Below are 19,091 nucleotides of genomic sequence, written 5' to 3'. Positions count from 1 at the left end.
TGACAGTGCTAGGTGGCGGCTGCCGAATCTGGGCAGGTGCATATTCCTCCGTTTACCACCATCCTTTATGTTCTCTACCATTCTCCTGCCTTTCCTTTGAAAGCTTCCTCCGAAAAAGCTGTGGGAGGAGGGGTGGTCTTGCTTATGAGATACAGGGGCTGGGCTCTCCCTTCCCTGGTCATGTGTAGACATGTCTGAGTCTGAGGATGTCATGAGCCCAGAAGGAACAGTGACAGTGGTGGTCTTATTTGTAGGCTATTCTTTTTTTATTTTTATTTTTTTGAGACAGAGTCTCACTCTGTCACCCAGACTGTAGTACAGTGGCGCAATCTCAGCTCACTGCAACCTCCACCTCCCGGGTTCAAGCTATTCTCCTGCGTCAGCCTCCTGAGTAGCTGCAATCCCAGGCATGCACCATGATGCCTGGCTAATTTTTGTATTTTTAGTAGGGATGGGGTTTCACCATGTTGGCCGGGCTGGTCTTGTACTCCTGACCTCAAGGGATCTGCCCATCTCAGCCTCCCAAAGTGCTGGGATTACAGGCATGAGCCACCACGCCTAGCCTGTGGGCCATTCTTGAGCAGAGCTTAACAGACCCACCTGCACTAGTTTGCCCTTGGTGGGCTGGCTGAGATGACCACACGGGTTGCAGAAATGGCTCCTGATGTTTACTTGGAGGGTGCTTCATAAATACCACTTCACTGACTCCAGATGCCCAACCTAGGAGATGGCTGATCACTCCCCTTTTGTAGATGAGGAAACAGACTGAGAGAAGGGACTTGGCCAACACTGTTCAGCTAGTATATGGTCAGGCTGGGATTCAGAGCCAGGCCTGCCTCCCACTCTATTGTGCTCTCAGAAGGAAATGCGGCTTGGGATGCTGACAGGGTCTGAGCTAGGTATGGTCAGTGGTGGGCGAGCCTGCTGGTGCCAGCTCTTAGAAGCTGCTATGCCCACTCCAGCCTCAGTGATGTTATATCAGTAGCTTAAAATTTGCCATCGCAGGAAATTGGCAAATGCTACCAACCAGAGCTCCGGGAGGCCCTGCCACCTTCCAGAACCACCCCCACCCAAGAGAGGGCTGCTCCTTCTAGCAGACACCTCTGACATCTCATGTTTCAAAAGCCAGGGGCATGGGCTCTCCTAACCTTCCTGCAGAGCTCTGAGGCTGACTCAGAATTCCATAGTGCAGAGCTCACTCCTGACGTTCAGATGAGGGAATGGGCTCAGAGAGGGGCACAGGCATGGAGTTAGGACAGAGCCTGGTCCCCAACTCTTGGTCCAGGGCTTTGTCCCCTACACCATGCTTGGAAGAGAATTCCCTCTTCTGTCCCTATTCCAGGCTGACTTTTAAGGTATACAAGAATCAGGAGCAGGGTTGGAAGTGGGTGGGGACAGGAACTCTTTTGCTTGATGCTTCCTGGACCCGCCATTCCCCTGAAACAGAACTGAGATGGGAGCTGTGTTTTGAGGATTTGCTATTTGAGGGTGATAAGGAGACCCTAGATTCTCAATTCATCTTTTGACACCCCCTCATCTCATATTCTCATCTTTTGCTGCCTGTCAAGAGGGGATTTTTTTTTTTTTTGAGACAGAGTCTTGCTTTGTCACCCATGCTAGAGTGTGGTGGTGTGATCTCAGCTCACTGCAGCTTCTGCTTCCTAGGTTCAAGTGATTCTCCTGCTTCAGCCTTCCAAGTAGCTGAGACTACAGGCAAGCACCACCACACTTGCCTAAATTTTTTTGTATTTTTTCACTAGAGATGGGGTTTTTACCATGTTGCCCAGGCTGGTCAAACTCCTAGCCTTAAGTGATTGGCCTACCGTGGCCTCCCAAAGTGCTGGAATTACAGGCCTGAGCCACTGCGCCTGGCCAAGAAGCACTTTTGAAAAGAACCAGTGGTTGGGTCTAGGTTTTCTGAACATTGCCCCGGGCATTTCTGAGTCTAAGACAGGATTGTATGTCCCCGAGATCCCAGGCTGGGTCCATGTGGCTGGATTAAAAGACTTATCTGAAGAGATTGTTGTCCCTGCTTTTATAAAGTCCCCAGGGCATTGTCAAGTCGACCAGGAATGGGGTGAGCTACAAAGGAAGACAGACCAGAGTGGAAGCCAGGGGCCCATGGGCAAAGGCTCCAGTGTGTAGAAAGAGGATTCAGATCCAAGTCGGGTGAGACCAGCTGCAGGAGCGGGCGCTACGGTGTTGACAGGGATGAATGGGGTTCAGTTTGGAATTAGGTTTAGCTGGTTATAAAGTCACCTGAGTTAAAACAAACAACAAAAGCTCTGATCACTTTGATCACCCCCAAGCCGCATTCTGCAGTTCTGTGTGGGCCGCCCTGACCCCACCCCAGGCGGGGCCCTGGGCCTTTCCCACGGACAGACATCTCCGCCAGTGATGGGCAGGGCCCTAGCTAGGCTGCCCCTGGCCGGATCTGATGAAGTGTTTCAATAATGCAGCGGTGTTAGGGTTGTGTTTTGTTTTGATCCAAGTCAGTTGCTTGGGCTTCAGACCAAGAAGAGGGGAACCTGTAGCTCTCCCCGACCAGGGCCAAGGCTCCTCCTCAGCCCCACCCTCCAGATTTGCGAAGCGGGGCTTCTTCCGAGTCCTTTCTCTTGCCAGTCTTCCTGTCCTTCCTGGCTTCCTGTCCCTCAGCTGGGGCTTTCTTCAGATCCCAGACGCTGGGAAGGAAGTGAAGTCAGGAGTCGAGTGTATGTGTGTGATGCAGTGATGGCTGGACCCCAGCAGCTCCCGGCCACATGGCCCTCTCCAGCACCCGCCTCCCAGCTCTGGTCCCTGAACTCGCAGAGCCATCTATGGGCTCCTGTGGGAATGGCTTTTGCAGGGGAGCCGGCCCGGCCCTGACTGCAGGGGGCGCTTGAGGCAGTTTTTTTTTTTTGGAGACAGTCTAGCTCTGTCTCCAGGCTGGAGTGCAGTGGCATAATCCCGGCTCACTGCAACTTCCGCTTCCCGGATTTAGGCGATTCTCCTGCCTCAGTCTCCTGAATAGCTGGGACTTCAGGTGCCCACTACCACGCCCAATTATTTTTTATATTTTTAGTAGAGATGGGGTTTCGCCATGTTGGCCAGGATGGTCTCCATCTCCTGACCTCATGATCCGCCCTCCTTGGCCTTCCAAAGTGCTGGGATTACAGGCGTGAGCCACCACACCCGGCCTTGAGGCAGCTTTTTATCAGACATTCTTCTTGGAACCTGCCCAGTCCCCAACCCAGTCCGTTGGGAACACTGATTGCCCTGGAGGATCCAGGAAGGAGTTGAGGGAGTGCAGGCAATGGGGGGATCCCTGGGATGGCAGCCTGGAGACAGGGTCCACACCGTCCTGTGCTGTCGATGCACTGGCTCAAGTGATATCCCTCCTACAGACGCAGTCTTCCCCTTGGAAAGAGGCGTGTGTGGGATGGGCTGGTATGTGGCTCTCCTCCAGGAAGCGTGACCAGTGCATCTTGGGAGGCCCCTTAGTCCCAGGGAAACCCGCAGGGTTGGGCAGCTTCCTTCCAGTTCTAGCCAGCAGGGAGGCCTAGATGCCCCCCAGGCTTTGAATTCAAATCTCATTTCTAGCATGTTTCGGTCTAGAAGGCCATTGAATCCCTCTGAGCCTCCATTTCCTCACGTGTAAAATGGGAATGATAGTTATGCTTACCTCACAGGATTGTTTTGAGGGTGGAATTGTTTTGAGGGTGTTGCATTTTGCTGTATGCTGAGTGGCTGGTCCAGTGCCCAGCACCTAATGGTGCTTGGGGAGTGTCTTGATGCTGTAGGAAACGGAAAGTTCTGGTATGCTAGCCCGTTTCTGCTACCTGCTAGCTATGTGGCTTTATCCTTTCTGAGCCACAGTTTCTTCATCCGTGAAACAGGAATAATACCAACCTTTCCCAATTGCAGAGAAGATACTATGAGCATCTCACTCAAACTAGGGCCTCAAGAAATAGCTGTTAAATGAGTGAGGAAAATTGTGAGATTGGACTTGGAGGAAAATATCGTTAGTCCCAATTAAAGCCTGACATTTAAAATAAATACACATTTTTAATTGTAGAAACAATACATAAATACATTCTGCATTTTAAAAGAGTTAAACTCCTTTTGTATAAGGTGAATGTCCCCTTTGGCTACCACCCTGTCTTTTCTGAGTACAGCCTTGAAGATGTGTGCCCACTGGGCAGCTGCCCCTTTCTGTCCCCTGTGTGTATCCCTGAAGCCTGGCTTCTGTTCATTCATGCCCTCTGTTGTCATCCACATAGGCGAGAGACCTTTGACTTTGACGATGACTGTGACAGCCTGACGTGGGAAGAGAATGAAGACACGCTGCTGCTCTGGGAGGATTTCACCAACTGTAATCCGACCATTGACCTACAGGGCGAGGTGAGCCCAGGGCCTGGCTTCCCAAAGCTCGGGGACTAGGGGCCTGGGGGGCACCTCCTTTGAATGATCCCTCAGCCCTGTTATTTTCCTATAGCCCTCACCACCCAGCTAAACTGTCCACTTTGTGCTGGGCATGGTGGCTCATGCCTGGTATCTCAGACTTTGGGAGGGTGAGGCAGGCTGATCACCTGAGCCCAGGAGTTCGAGACCAGCCTGGCCAACATGGCGAAAACCCATCTCTACTAAAAATACAAAAATTAGCCAGGCCTGGTGGCATGCGCCCGTAATCCCAGCTACTTGGGAGACTGAGGCAGGAGAATTACTTGAACTCAGGAGGCAGAGGTTGTAGTGAGCTGAGACCATGCCTCTGCACTCCAGCCTAGTTGACAGAGCAAGACTCCGTCTCAAAATAATAATAATAAATAAATAAAATAAACTCTCCCCTTTGTTCTATTTCCCCAGCAAGAGGAAAACTTGGGCAACTTGATCCATGAGACTGAATCCTTCTTCAAGACGAGAGACAAGGAGTACCAGGAAACGATAGGACAGATTGAGGTGAGGGCTCGGGATGTGGAGCCCACTCGTGATGCTCTCCTGAAGTCCACACGGTTGAGATCCTGGCGATCAAATGGCCATATGTCATGGACAGGGACTGGTAGAGTTGGGCAGGTACAGGATCGGGAGTCAGGAGACCTCAGGGGTGAGTCACATTCTTCTTAGGGCTTCAGTTTCCTAATATGTCAAATGGCGGTGATGATGCTTGCCTGCCTCAAAGAATTAAAAAAAAATTATATAGCTGAGATGATCCCATAATAACCACAGAGCTGACACTGGAGTGATATAGAGTGACACTAGGTGCTGAGGATGCCCGGTATCCTCACCTCTACGCTATGCAGTAGGCTCCATGCACCCCTTTTACAGAGGAGGAGATGAGGTTGGAAGAGACCAAGTGACTTGCCCAAGGCCTTGCAGCCAGGAAGCAGCATTGAAGTGTAATTCTGTCTGGCTTCAGAGGCTGTGCATGTGATCACTTCTATAAATGACAGTCATCGCAATTATGCAGGAGAAAGGCAAGCCCAGCTCCTTTCCTAGAGGAAGTATCACTTCATAGAGGACAAGGGTCAGAAACATGAAAAAGACTTCAGGATTTTTGTGATAGAGGAGCCCAGCGATGCTGAGTTCTCACAACTGGGTGGGATGTATCAGAGCCAGGCTGCTGCTGGGGTTGCTAAGCAACCATTCCCCTTTGGACAGAAGGAGTTCTAGAGGACGGGGACCTGTGTGCAGAGAGTAGAGGGTGAGGGAGGTTGATGTCCAGAAGGCAGGGTCCTGATGGCATGGCGCCATCCCTGAGGAGTCCAGGAGGGGAGGTTGCTAAGGCTTCTGCCATGAGGATGACTTGCCCTCACTCTTATTCATTGTTGGTTCCTCCCAGCTGGAGCTGGCCACAGCCAAGAGCGACATGAACCGACACCTGCACGAGTACATGGAAATGTGCAGCATGAAGCGAGGCCTGGATGTGCAGATGGAGACCTGCCGCCGGCTCATCAAAGGCTCTGCAGACAGGTAACTGCCCATCCTCCCAGGGGATTCAGCTATGGCGTCCTTGGAGGGAAACTCCTGAGGCTGCAGCTTACAGCCTGGCCATGTTTCATGCTCCCAACCCATCTCTCTCCCCATCTGTCTATCCATCCATCCATCCGTCCAGTGACTATTGACACACCTGTGTGCTAGATGCCTTACATATCTAATCTCATGCAAGTCCCACCACCACCCTGCCCCTGTTGATTCAATAGATACAGGTCAAAGACCTGCTCTGTGCAAGACGGTAGGGCCCTCAAAAAGCTTAAGCCTTATTTTCTGCTGAACTGGGGAGCAGAGGAGGTGGGAAGGATATGCTCCCATTTGGAGTGTCTGTAGGCAGCGATTTCCCTTCCTCTCCTGTCTGTATTAGTCTGTTCTCATGGTGCTATGAAGAACTGCCTGAGGCTGGGTGGTGGCTCAAACCTGTAATCCCAGCACTTTGGGAAGCTGAGGTGGGAGGATCGCTTGAGCCCAGGAGTTCGAGACTAGCCTGGGCAACATAGCAACATAGCAAGACCCCATCTCAAGAAAAAAAAAAAAAGGAAAGACTGCTTGAGACTGGGTAATTTATAAAGGAAAGCAGTTTAATGGACTCACACTTCCACATGGCTGGGGAGGCCTCAGGAAACTTACAGTCATGGCAGAAGGCAGCTCTTCACAGGGTGGCAGGGGAGGGAATGACTGCCTGGCAAAGGGGGAACCCCCTTATAAAACCATCAGATCTCATGAGAATTAACTCACTATACGAGAACAGGATGGGGGAAACCGTGCCCTCCATGATTCAGTTATCTCTGCCTGGTCCCTCTCACGACATGTGGGGATTATGGGAACTACAATTCAAGATGAGATTTGAGTGAGGACACAGCCAAACTATATCACCTTCTTCCAACCCAGGGCCTGTCCCCGGGAGACACATGTGTTGGGCATGGCACACAAAGACAGAACCCCTGTCTTCAAGGACACACAGCCTTGTTGGGGGACAGCCAGGCTGAGAATGAGCTAATATGTAGAGAATGCTTATCACACAGCACAAATACATTGTCATTGTTTTCTTCGTTTTGCTGCATTACTGTCCAAGAGGGAGGGACAGCTCTGTCAGGGGCAGATCTGTGTGCAGGGCTGTGGCCTTGCTGGTCAGACCTTTAACTCCTCAAACCCCCAGAACCCACTGTTATGTCCATTATTCAGATGGAAGAGCAGACACTTAGGCAGGTTAAGCAGCTTGCCCAGGCTCCCCCACCCCCAGCTCATCTGAGATAGAATTAGAACTCCAGCCCAGTGATGTTACCCATATCCTGTGTGGCCTCCCTTCGAGCTCTGAGTCAGCCAGGGTTTACTGAGCACCTTCTATGTGCCCAGACCTGGGTGAGGTGCTTGGAGGGTAATAGCCAAGCTTGATCCACGGTCCAGCTCCCAAGGGGCTTTCTTTCTAGAGAAGCCAACACACCTAGACCAAGTAGGGCCAGTGCAGGGTAACCTCATGAGCTTACAGTATCCTAAGGACAGCTGAGTGAGGGTAGGAGGTCAGGGTGAGGCCTCTCTGAGGGGAGATATTATAGAGGTGGCGGCTCGGCCTTCTCATTCCTTGGCCCTTCAGGGGCCCCAGGCTGCTCTCTGAGTTTCCCCATCCTCTTGTGCTTCTCAGGAATTCACCGTCCCCCAGCTCCGTGGCCAGCAGCGACTCAGGAAGTACAGACGAGATCCAGGATGAGTTCGAGCGGGAGGCGGATGTGGAGCCCATGGTCAGCTGATGACTGAGGCCCTGCGTGCCTGCTGGTCTTGGTGATGGGGCCCTGCCCCCTCTCCTCAAGGGTCCAAGAAGGCCCCTTGGAGTAGGGTTCGAAGCCACACCACACAGACTTTCTCTGCCCTCCCTTCTCTGGAGGCCCCGAGGGACTGCTGCTTCCTTCCTTCCTTCCACACCACCAACGGGTGCCCCGTCCCCATTCCCCACCCACCCAAGGAATGGTGCTGTCAATTTCTATTGTTCTCCACATTACAAATGCAGACTTCTGTGCGGACTTTGCAGTGTTAACTGTGCCTTCTCCCTTAAGCTGAGCCACTTTGAGCTCCAAAGAATTATTCCTAGCAGGTGTTTTTATACAGAATTCTAAGGTGAGGGCGGGGCCAGCGGGTGTAATGTAATGTGGTTTCTGCCATCCGTCCCACCTGCTCCTCTGATTGGCCATGGGCTGCCCCCTCCCTTCCTCCTGAGCCAGCCCAGACCAGCCGGGGGGCTTGGGGTGCTGTGCCGACCCCCAGGAAGGAGCCGCTTGCCTATGTAAACTTTCTGGGCCTGGGTATGGACCACCCCAATTTTCTCACTCTCTGAAGGAGAGACCAGTAGAAAGAAGGGAAGGAAGACAAATGTTTCATTTTCTTGTGGGGGGATGGAGTGGCAAAGTTGAAGGGACAAGGCACTGTGAGGGGAAGGCGGGGCCTCACTGTGTTTAAACTACTATGCAAAAAACAAAACAAACAACAAAAGCAGCTTGCCTTATATCCTTGTGGAAGGCAGGACCTCTCCTGGAGCTGGAGGGAGGCCGGGCTGAGGGTGGTCTGTGTGGGTTTGGCCGAGGTTGGTCACAAGCCCTGGGTTCCCGCATGGCACTGGCCTGCCTGACCGCTTGCTCTCTGCGGCCTCTGTGGGTTCAGGGCAGGGGCAGGGATGGAGGGGATCTTTTACTGCCCTGATAACTTGATGTTCTTCCCTGCCTCGCCAGCGAACAATAGAGGGTTAGAGATCTGTAATTTCTCTATGAGAAAGTCTGAAGGGGCCGGGTCTGGTCTCTGCTCCCTTCTACCCACCTTGGGTGAGGACTGTGTGGCAGTTGCCTGCTTTTGGCCGCTGGCAGGAGAGAGGCAGGGTGGGCTGCTGGCAGGGCAGGAGCTGGAGTGAGGGCCATCCTCTCTCCGCTCCTGGACACACACAAGCCTCTTTCAGCAGTTCCCTCCACTGGCCAGTCGGGGTGTTGATCTGAGCCAGCATCCCCCAAGACTTGAATGGCTTAAGTGGGCCTGAGCTGAAGGGCACTGTGTTGTGACCCTCCCCTCTCCCCGCACATCTCAGCTTGCAGCCAGCTGAGCAGGCTTTGCTTTATTATTATTTTTAAACCTCTTTTTGTACTCACTGCAGTGGGTCTGTTGCTGATTTTAACTTTTTGTTGTCCTGGGAGCTCCCTATAGTCAAAGTAGCAAAATGTGCCCAAGGACTGGAACTCCTGTCTCTCTGCCTTGTCTGGAGGCAGAGGAGGGGGCTCTGGGTTTAACTGGGATCGTGGTCCCCAGGGTTCCATGGCCTTTAAGGGTCTTCTCTCTTTTCTGTTTCCCCCACCTGTGTTACAGTCTTAAAAATTCTGTACATAATAGATATATGTAACGAGAGAGAGTGTGTGTGAGAATGTGTTCGTGACTTCGTGTGATATAATTTGTCACGATTTGGTGGCCTTTGTCATGAGTTTTTTTCCTTTGTTTTCTTTTGCTGGGGACGCCTCCGGCGGGCCCCCTGTGGCAGTCTGGCTGTGAGGCTTCCATAGTCAGCATCTCTTGTTAGCCAAACAGTTCCCTTTGGCAGGTACTTGGAGGGGCAATGGTTTTGGAAGAGAGATGGCCCTTCTCTCTCCTCCTCACTGACCCATGTCCTAAAGGTTACAGGGTTCAAACACACCTGGTTATTGTCGTTATTGTTGTTGAATTTTTATTTTAACCAAAGGTTATCAGAGCCAGTTGGGCTTGGACCTCAGCTGCTAAAAAGATTTTCCGTTTCCACGAGGGCAGGAAAATGTCCACCCTCGCAGGTCTCCTCTGTCCAGGGCATGGTGTGGGACTTCCATGGGCAGCGTGGAAGCCAGCCCTGGGTTGTTCCCCAAGGTGGTGGGAGGGTGACAGACATATCTTTAGAGTTAAGACTGCAAGGCAGCAGTGTTGGTGTTGGAGGGTAACTCAGGTTGCTGTGGTGACCGGTGTCTGGTAATAAGTGGTTTTGCTTTCCTCCTTGTATACATAGGCCATTTGTCTTTGAGGACTAGGGTACTCTAGGGAGTTTGAACATTGCAGGAGCCAGAAAGAGATCCTGACCCAAGAGGCCCTTCCTGCTGGCTTTTAATATCGGCTCTCCTCTTGGGAGTGAGGACTTGAGGCAGTTGGGTGGAGAGGGAGAGCCAGGGTGTGATAGGCCTGCTTCCTGGGCTGGTTCCTGGGTCTGGCCTGCCCGACTGCGTGCCTCTCTACCACATGGTTTTTTTCAGTTAGTTGCCAGTGGGCCCTGCTTGTCCCCTCATCATGAGCCCGCAGCTTGCCAAGAAAGACCCCAATGCTCGCTGGGGCAGCACCAGTCCTAGCGGGGACAAATTGGTCCATCCTTTGTAAAGCTGTAAATACTTCATTTTGACTTTCTATTTCTAAGCCCAGTGTCATATTGACACTGGTATTTTAGAATTGTTCTCAGATGGGCTCTCCTGCGCTGCCCTCTGTCTCCTATTTTTTTGGGGTTTTATACAAACAGAGGATTGGGGAGGGATAGGAAGACTAGCATTCTTTTGGCTCCCTGGTTGGTTGTGAAATAAATACACACACACACACACACACACACACACACATACACACTCACTCCTCTGAGACTCTGAACAGAGAAAAAAATTATTGGCAAGCCAACACAGTTTTCTTTCTTGTCTTGAGGTCCCTGAAGGATCAATCAATCCATCGTGGACTAACACTGTGGGTGGAGCTCAGATGACCTAGGGAGAAGGAAATCACTTAAGCTTGGAATGGGAGGATGGGGGGTGGGGTAGGGGAGAATATAAGATGTAACTTAAGCTAAATGTAATCTATTTATAAAGCAAGAGACTCTCATCTATTTTTGTGAAAGGAAGGGTTTTTTAATCTAGGGTAGGCAGTTGTGATAGCCCAGCATTTTTCTGTGGACGAGACACGGCACATGTTGTTGCTGGATTGAATAGAACCCAGTTCCCCTCTCCCTGCCTTCTTTCCTCACTCTGGTCATCCATACCCATAAGCAGCTTCAGCAGAGTATAGGTCCCACTTCACCCCATTCTCCTCTCCTCTGACCCCTCAGCTCCTTGGAAGTCTTGAGTGGGGATCTGAGGGGGAGGGTGGGCTGCAGGAAATTCAGAAGTGAGGTGAGTGGGGGAAGGGACAAGGGGGCACTAGGGAGGGGACAAGCTCTGCTGTGGAGGATAGGCTCTGATTAATTAGTTACTCTGACTCTGGTCTGCCAAGATCCATTTCCAGCCCAGTGTTGTTGGGAGAGGGTTAGGCGGCAGTAGAGCATGGGGGACGGTGGGAGCACACGACTTCCTTGGAGCCTGGGCCTTTGTGGGTCCAGGTGGTCAGGCAGCCAGAGAAGGACTGGAAATAGCAAAAGATGCTCATAACCCAGCCCGGGCTGAGCCTGGGCTGCAAGCCTTGCTGTGTTCCCTGCAGGGGCCTGGGGGAGGGATCAGGGTGCTGGGAGTTTCCTGGGACTGGGGTCCTCCCCCTTGAGACACTGAGCTCTGGCTCTAGAAGAGATTTCTCCTGGAGTGGGGAGTCTGGAGGGGGCTTGGTGGGTGCAGGTAAAGCCAGAATCTCTCTAGAAGGGATTTTTTTATGAATGGAAGATTTCCAGGCTTAGGGTGAGCTGTGTGTTAGTCCTGGGCAAATCCCTCACCAAGACCACTCCCTCCCAAGCTCTCTGGGAAACAGGCAAGGCCCTCCCCTGCAAGACCCCTTGTGGACGTTTTTGCATCTACCTGATTTTTAGCCCCGTCCAGGGAGACTTTATACCCATGGTTCCATCCTGCCCCACTGTTGCTGTTGTCTGCCAGCTGGGTCTAGCATCACAGGGAAGTGGGGGCATTTATACTCACTGAAAGACTACTGATCCTACTGGAAATCAACCTGTTTACTGTACTGTTGTAAATATCATGCCCTTTATATCCTGTATATTGGCTTCTTTTAAATAAAGTGAAATGTCTTAGAATTGATGGTGCTTTTTTGTTTTTGTTTTTAAGTAGAAGATGGATCTGGTGGTGGGGGAGGGGTGAGAGGGCTGAGGGCCACAGAAACACTCAAATAAACTCATTAGCTTCTTGGCCATAAAATAGAGGATTTCATATCACCTGTTACATTTGTAGCTCACAATAAATCTTTGGAAGATGATAAAGCAGGACTCATGACACACATTTTACTGAAGGGGAGGAGAGGACCTGAGATGACAGGCTGAGTAACTGGCTTGGGCTGGTTTGGAACTGAAGTCTTTTTAATCACAAAGCCCCCATTCCTCCAGGCTTTCCAATGTGCCCACAGGAGGCCACCTTCCCAAGCCCTGGATTTGACACTATCCAATGTTCCAGTTTTTCTTGTTAATAGGCATGTTCAGGGCAACATTGCCCCAATGTGAACTGAGCCCACCTGTCCAGGGTCTTCTCCAAAGATGAAGACAGCCGCCACCAACTCCAGTTTGCTCTTCGCCATTCCTAATACTTGGCACTTACGTGGTTTCCCTTTCCTACCTTTCATTTAAGTGTTTAAATTCCCCCAAAGTATCTTAAATGGTCTAATCTGGAGAAAAAGAAGTGGCCTAACATCGGGGGGGCATTTTGAGTTGTGTGTTATTACCTCTGTTTTACAGATGAGGAAACTGAGGTGCGGAAAGGATATGTAGCCGGCCTGGTGCCCTACGGAGGAACCAGAATCAGCATCGGCAGTGACTCCTAAGCAGGTGCCCAGTTCATGCTGCTGGAGGAAATATAAACAGAATAGAGAGTAAGGAAAAACATAACATTAGGTAAAATAGATTGGGTCCCGGAGACCTGGTCATCAGAGAACACTTCAGAATCCGGAGTTTTAAATAGCATTCGAGTGTTTACCAAACAACTTTTTGCAAAGAAAGCTGAAATTTTTACATGTGGGTAAAAGGCTCAGTAACAACTGGTTTTACGGCCAAAGGCTTTAAAGGAAAAGTTAAGCGTTGGCCAGCCTGGGTTTCATCTTGCATTGATCGTAATCTGCAAGGAAGCTGGGAAGCTGGTCGGCCCCGCGCCTGGCGGGTAGGTGGAGGGCGGCTGGGTCCTGGCCAAGAAGCTGAAAGGCACCGGGAAGAGGCAAGGGGCTGGCCGCGGTGTTGCCCTGCGGGATCGAGGAGTCTGGTAGCAGACAGGTTTCCAGCCAAGCACTCGCCACTGGTAGGTAGTCTGAAAGAACCCAGTCTCGCAGCACCCGGGGCGTGACCCCTGGGGGCCGGGCGCAACGAATCCTTCCGCCCCGCTTCAGCACTTGTCCCATTCCGATTATGTAATTGGCTCCTTCAGCCCCTCTCTTCCCCACTTTGGAAGGTTGCAACAGGACCGCCCCGCTGATTGGTTTAGAAGCTTTGATGTGTCACTCTGATTGGTCGACGGGGTTCACGCCCTCTCCCCCCGGTCATACCATAAAGAAAGAAGGGGAAAACGCATGACTTTCTTGACTTCGCTTTCGGGTTCCCTTGCCCTGCGTTGTGTAATGCCCCCTATATGCCGCATAGAGATATTTTTTATTAGCCGAACCTAAATATAGAGAGACTTTGGCTGATCCCGAGCTCGGAGGACAGTAGGGGTGATCCGTTTCCCCCCCACGGATCGAGGTGGTGTGCAGGTGGTGCGCTCCAGACGGGCCTTGCCTTCTAGCCTCGCCCGGGCTGACAATCCAGCCAACAACCCCACTGCGATCCCGAGATGCTGCTGCCGGCGCCCGCGCTCCGCCGCGCCCTGCTGTCCCGCCCCTGGACTCGGGCCGGGTGAGTGAGCACTGCCTGGGGCGGCCCGAGCGCGCGCGTGGGCCCGGGAACCTGGGAGGCACTGGCGTCCCCCGCGCCGCATTCTCTCCCTGCCTTGCCCTCAAGCTGCTCCTGTCACCGCCGAGTTCCTCAGGGGGTCCTCTCCGCTCCCCACCCAGGCCTGTCTCCCACTATCTCTTAGCCTCCTCCCTCCGTCTCCCTCAGGTAGTACCTTCCTTTAGCGAGGGGACCCCTTTTCCTGAATCCTGCGACTGGGTAGGGTGCCTCGAGGGCCCCGCCAGTTCCCTCGCTCGGAAAGTAGCCTCCGTAGTCACTCACCTCACTCCTAATACTGGGTCTTGGCAATTTGCTGGCTTCCCCCGAGGGGCACCTCAATTTTTAGCACACCACACATCTCACTTCCCCACCCTCGTCTCCCGTTCAGTGCCCCCAACCCGCGCCAGATTCCCCGAGTCCTCCTCTCCTCCTTCTACCAGGATTTCTACCTCTCTCTTTTCCGTCCTGCCCCTGCCCCCGGCTTTTTTTCCAAGTTAAATGTTGGACGGAAAAGAGGGACTCCCTTTTTCTTGTAGGTGGAATAATCATATTTATGGAGTGCTTATAATGAACCAAATACTGGTCAGGCACTCGGCAGGTGTCTTACCATGAGGATTACATGAGCTAATACATGAGGAGTGCACTGAACAGTACCCAGCACTTAGGCAGCGCCCGGTTATTATTACCAGGATCATTATTATTATCTCTATGTAAACTTCTCACTCCCTTGAGGCAGGTATTATTCTAAATAATGAAGAAACACAGGAGCAGTTCAGGGGTGGAGCTGCCCTGCAAACGCAGATTTGCAAACCTGACCTCGTGGAGCTGGGTGCCTGGACCCTTGCCCACTCAATGACAAATATTCCCAGAGCCCCTCCAGCTCTGAGCTAGGTTTGGAGAGGTAGATGGGACACAGACCCTGCCCCAGAAGGGCTCCTTGTCTGGTAGAGCTGTCCACCTGGGGATCAGCTCCCCCTCCCATGTGAGTTTTGTTTGCTTGACCCCTGGGGCTGTTAGTGGCTGTGTCTTTCTTGATGAGCTGTGCCCTTTCTGGGTTAATCAGTGGCTCTCTCCCTTCCCCCAAGGGATGGCAGGGTGGTGCCCTGAGCACAAATGAGTTTCAACACTGCTGTGTATCCTGTCTGGGTGGGAAGGGAATAGAAAAGGACGCAGGAAGAGGACCTGGACAGAAGGGTTCCTCTTGCTGGCTGAGACTGGGGCCACCTTACCATACTTGGTGTGAAATCCCATTTGCAGGTGTTCCCTGCACTCTGAGACCCAGGAAGGTGGGCTTGTAGAGTCCTGTGTTTACTGAGTGCCTATTGTGAGCTGGTGCTCTGCCAAACACTCTGGAGGTGAGGCGTACCCAGTGAATTTACCCAGGGCCTTTGAGGAGTTTTCAGCTTAATAGGGGAGAAAAGCTTAGACGCAAAAACCCTCCAATATCTAGTAGAAAGCAATCTGTGTTCTAAAAGAAAAGTCCATGATAACAGTAATAATTATCAAGCAATCAAGCACCACACTGTGCTGATAAGTATCATGGGAAATGATCTGCCATTTAAGGCAGAGAAATACAACTGAAATTACAGTTGGTCTAAATCCAGATTCATGCTCTGAATTATGAGGCCTCCTGAATTGAGAGGGGAAAAAGAAAGAGCATTTTGCAACCGCTTCCCTGGGCTCAGCTTACCTCTTTGATGCAGCTGCTGGCCCGATGCCCTAGGCAGGATTTCTCAACCTCACCACTGTGAGCATTTGGGGCTACATTTTTGTTGCAGTGGTGTCTGTCCTGTGCACTGTAGAATGTTTAGCAGCCCCTTGGTCTTTACCACTGCTTGCCAGCGGCACCCCCGGCCCTGACAGTTAAAAGAAGTCCTGGCCCTGATGGTAAAAACAGGTTTGTAGACATTGCTGGATGTGACCTAGACAAAATTAGCTCTGGTTGGGAGCCACTGCTCTAGGGGAGCAGGTTTGGTATTTGATCGCTCGTTCCTTTACTCAACTAACATTTAGGGCTCACCTGTGACATCCCATGTCTGCATTTATGGAGAAACCGTTTCAGGGATTTTTAGTGACATCTCTCAGTGTCTTACGGGTAAAACTCTAGTCCTGAGAAAAACTGCTGCTTTTGAGGAACGGGTATGGGAGATGTTTCTTCTTTTCTTTCTTATTTATTTATTTTTTTTGAGATGGAGTTCTGTTCTTGTTGCCCAGGCTGGAGTGCAATGGTGTGATCTCGGCCCACTGCAACCTCCGCCTCCCGGGTTCAGGCAATTTTCCTGCTTCAGCCTCCTGAGTAGCTAGGATTACAGGCATGTGCCACCACACCTGGCTAATTTTGTATTTTTAGTAGAGACGGGTTTCTCCATGTTGGTCAGGCTGGTCTCGAACTCCTGATCTCAGGTGATCCGCCCGCCTTGGCCTCCCAAAGTGCTGGGATTATAGGCATGAGCCACCACCGCACTCGGCCTATGGGAGATGTTTCTTAGTGTTTCCTTTTTTGCCTTGAGTGCTGGGAATCTCAGCCAGTTTTTAAAAATACCCTTTATATCTGTTTTCTTTTTGTTTAATACATGTCAGTTGTGAAAAGTACAGAGAAAGCAAAAAATACAACCATCACCGGCAACTGTGCCACACAGAGGTAACCACTGTTAACATTTTGATTCATATCCTTTAACTTTTCATGAATATATCTGCTTTAAAAAAAACCCCATAGAAACAAGCTCGTCTACAAGAAATTTATTGTAGCTTGTTTTTCCCTTTCTGCACTTGTCTGCCTTCCAGTATTTTCCCAGGCCCTGGAACTGTGTCTGGCACGTGGTAAGCCCTTGGCAAAACGCTTAGGGAATGAATGAATTTACCATGTGAGCCCTTCCTTGTCAACCGATATTTATCACAGCCAGCCTCAGGATAGTCACTGCAAACATGTGGCCTTTATAGGTGGGCCCAGGGATGGTGGCTGGTGACAATGACTGCCATTTACCTTTTATGTGGATTATTTTACTCAGCTTCTCAGCAACCCATGATGTAGGGGTTGCCACCCCATTTCATAGATGAAACAACTGAGGCCCATGGAAATTAAGGCAAGCTTGTCCAAGGCCTTGAGCTGGCAAACCCCAGGCCTCCCGTGGGACTGCCTCTTTTCTCCTTTAAGCTGACTTCCTGTTCTTTTCTCAATTCACTTTACCATTCATGTTCCTAGTTTTCTTTGGAAACACGCAGGATACAGATTTATATAGAAATTTAACAAACAACCAAGCCAGCCTAGGCATGTAGTTGGCTTATAAGAAATTTCTGTTCCTTACTCCTCCTCATGCCAAACCCAGGTGTGACTCCTGCTCAGCCCATCTGACCTCAGGGGGCTTGTGGGCTGGAATTGACTACTACCCTGTCCCCTGCAATGATCCTGTGTGATTTCAGACTCTTCTTAGTCTGCCTGATGGTTTAATTTTCAAAATATCGAAGTCTGCCTGGACCTTGGATGGCCATAGCTTGCCCTGGGTGGGGGTGGGGGGGTGGGGGGGCGCTGGCACTTCCCATTATTCCCTAGACATTCTCAGCTCTTGAATTCCTCATGCCTCCAACCAGTGGACTGGGCAGTGACTTTGGCCTGGAACATCCTTCTGGCCACCACAGGGAACCCATCGAGTGCTTTGAGACCTTGGCAAGGTAGCTTCTGTCCTCCACCATCCTCGTCTGCAAAATGGGGATGATCGTATTAACAGCCACTTAGCAGGTAGCTGCAAGAATTAGTGGTGATGTGACCGGTGGTTTCCTGGGTGCCTGGTACTGAATGTGTGCTCTGTGAGTATTTGAGTGGAAGAATAATTAAAACCTATGACTATCACCACACTTCTAAAGTAGCGAAAGTGCCATTGAGGCAGTGCTTGGCAGTGGCCCTCCTGGGAGCAGTGTGCCTCCTATGCCCCGCCTCTGGCCTGGCACACAGTAGGTGTTGAGCAGTTGCTGTTGAGATAGCCCAGAGCACAGAAAGGCTTGGATCCTGGCTCCGACTCTTGGCAGCTTTGTGGCTCCTGGCAGGTTACTCACCCTCTCTGTGCTCCCTTATGTTCTCATATGGAAAATAAAGATGATAGTAGTAGTCACTGCATAGGATTGTCCTGCGGGTTAAATGATCTCATACGTGAGAAGCACTTTGGAGTGCCCAGCACTGGGAATACTCAGTAAATGCTGCTGCTGTTATGGTGATCCCCCTCTCCCACCAGTGGGCTTCCCGGAGTAATCCTCCTCCATCAGGAATATCAAGGCAGCAGGGTCCCCAGCAGTGAAGGATGGTCGCGGGAGGGGAGGTATGGTCCTCAGTCTCTTCCCTTTATTCCAATTAAGTACCCCAGGTGCAAAACCCCTTCTGTTATTATTATTATTTTTTGTGACAGGGTCTCACTGTGTTGCCCAGGCTGGAATATAGTGTCACAGTCTCAGCTCACTGCAGCCTCAACCTCCTGGGCTTAGTCATCCCCACCTCAGCCTCCCGAGTAGCTGGAACTACAGGCACACATCACCACTCCCAGCTAATTTTTGTATTTTTTTGTAGAGAAGGAGTTTCACCATGTTAGCCAGGCTGGTCTCAACCTCCTAGGCTAAAGTGATCCTCTCACCTTGGCCTCCCAAAGTGCCGGGATTACAGGCCTGACCCACTGCGCCCGACCTTCCGTTAGGGTTTTGACCCTGCTCTCCTCAGGGCATGGAGGAGACTTCTCCCTTTATTGCAGCCTCCTTATTCTTACACCTTTCCTTTCCTGGCAGAGGCCTGGCATGGAGTGAAGAGTCCCTGGGCTGAGCTGCAGTGCCAGTAGACAGCCCAGTGACCTTGGGCAAGTCACTGCCCATCTTGGGGCAGCCTCTTTGCCCAGGTGGGAAATGAATTCTAGCCACATGGTGAGGAGGATTAACATGTCCCATCAGCTCCACCTGACCATGGGCCTCTGAGATGTTCCAGGTGCTTCAGCTATACTGTAAGTCTCGAGTAAGGAAGACCTAGGTTCAAATCCTGCTCTGTCACTCAAGAGCCGTGACCCTGAGCCAGGAGTGAGTAACTCTGAACCTCATCCATAAACAGATCATTCTGTGGTCAAGTATCCCTCATCTGAAATGCTTGAGAACAGAGTGTTTTATCTTCTGGTTTGTATTATTGAGACAGAGTCTTGCTCCATTGTTCAGGTTGGAGTACAGTGGCGAGATCTCAGTTCAATGCAACCTTTGCCTCTTGGGCTCAAGCCATCCTCCCCCCTCAGCCTCCCAAGTAGCTGGGACTGCAGGCACATGCCACCATGTCCACCTAATTTTTGTATATTTA

At 51.3% G+C, this 19,091-nt stretch overlaps 2 protein-coding genes across 4 annotated transcripts in view; both read left to right on the top strand.

The window, feature by feature from the left end:
• Positions 1 to 11,944, top strand: part of IFFO2 (intermediate filament family orphan 2) — a 52,366-nt gene extending 40,422 nt beyond the window's left edge. For all 3 annotated transcript variants that reach the window (XM_003733353.6, XM_035307937.3, XM_035307938.3), the window contains 4 exons: positions 4,260 to 4,380; positions 4,843 to 4,935; positions 5,816 to 5,946; positions 7,610 to 11,944. In XM_003733353.6, the coding sequence (XP_003733401.2) occupies positions 4,260 to 4,380; positions 4,843 to 4,935; positions 5,816 to 5,946; positions 7,610 to 7,715 (451 nt within the window). In that variant the 3' untranslated portion in view covers positions 7,716 to 11,944. The remainder of the gene's footprint in view (positions 1 to 4,259; positions 4,381 to 4,842; positions 4,936 to 5,815; positions 5,947 to 7,609) is intronic.
• A 1,700-nt stretch (positions 11,945 to 13,644) lies between these two features.
• The window catches only part of ALDH4A1 (aldehyde dehydrogenase 4 family member A1), a 31,821-nt gene continuing 26,374 nt past the window's right edge, over positions 13,645 to 19,091 (top strand). The window contains exon 1 of the mRNA XM_009000525.5: positions 13,645 to 13,738. Within this exon, the coding sequence (XP_008998773.3) occupies positions 13,677 to 13,738 (62 nt within the window). The 5' untranslated portion in view covers positions 13,645 to 13,676. The remainder of the gene's footprint in view (positions 13,739 to 19,091) is intronic.

Source organism: Callithrix jacchus, chromosome 7, assembly GCF_049354715.1.
Source record: "Callithrix jacchus isolate 240 chromosome 7, calJac240_pri, whole genome shotgun sequence".
Classification (NCBI taxonomy): Eukaryota; Metazoa; Chordata; class Mammalia; order Primates; family Cebidae; genus Callithrix; species Callithrix jacchus.
This window is presented reverse-complemented; position numbering and strand designations above follow the sequence as displayed.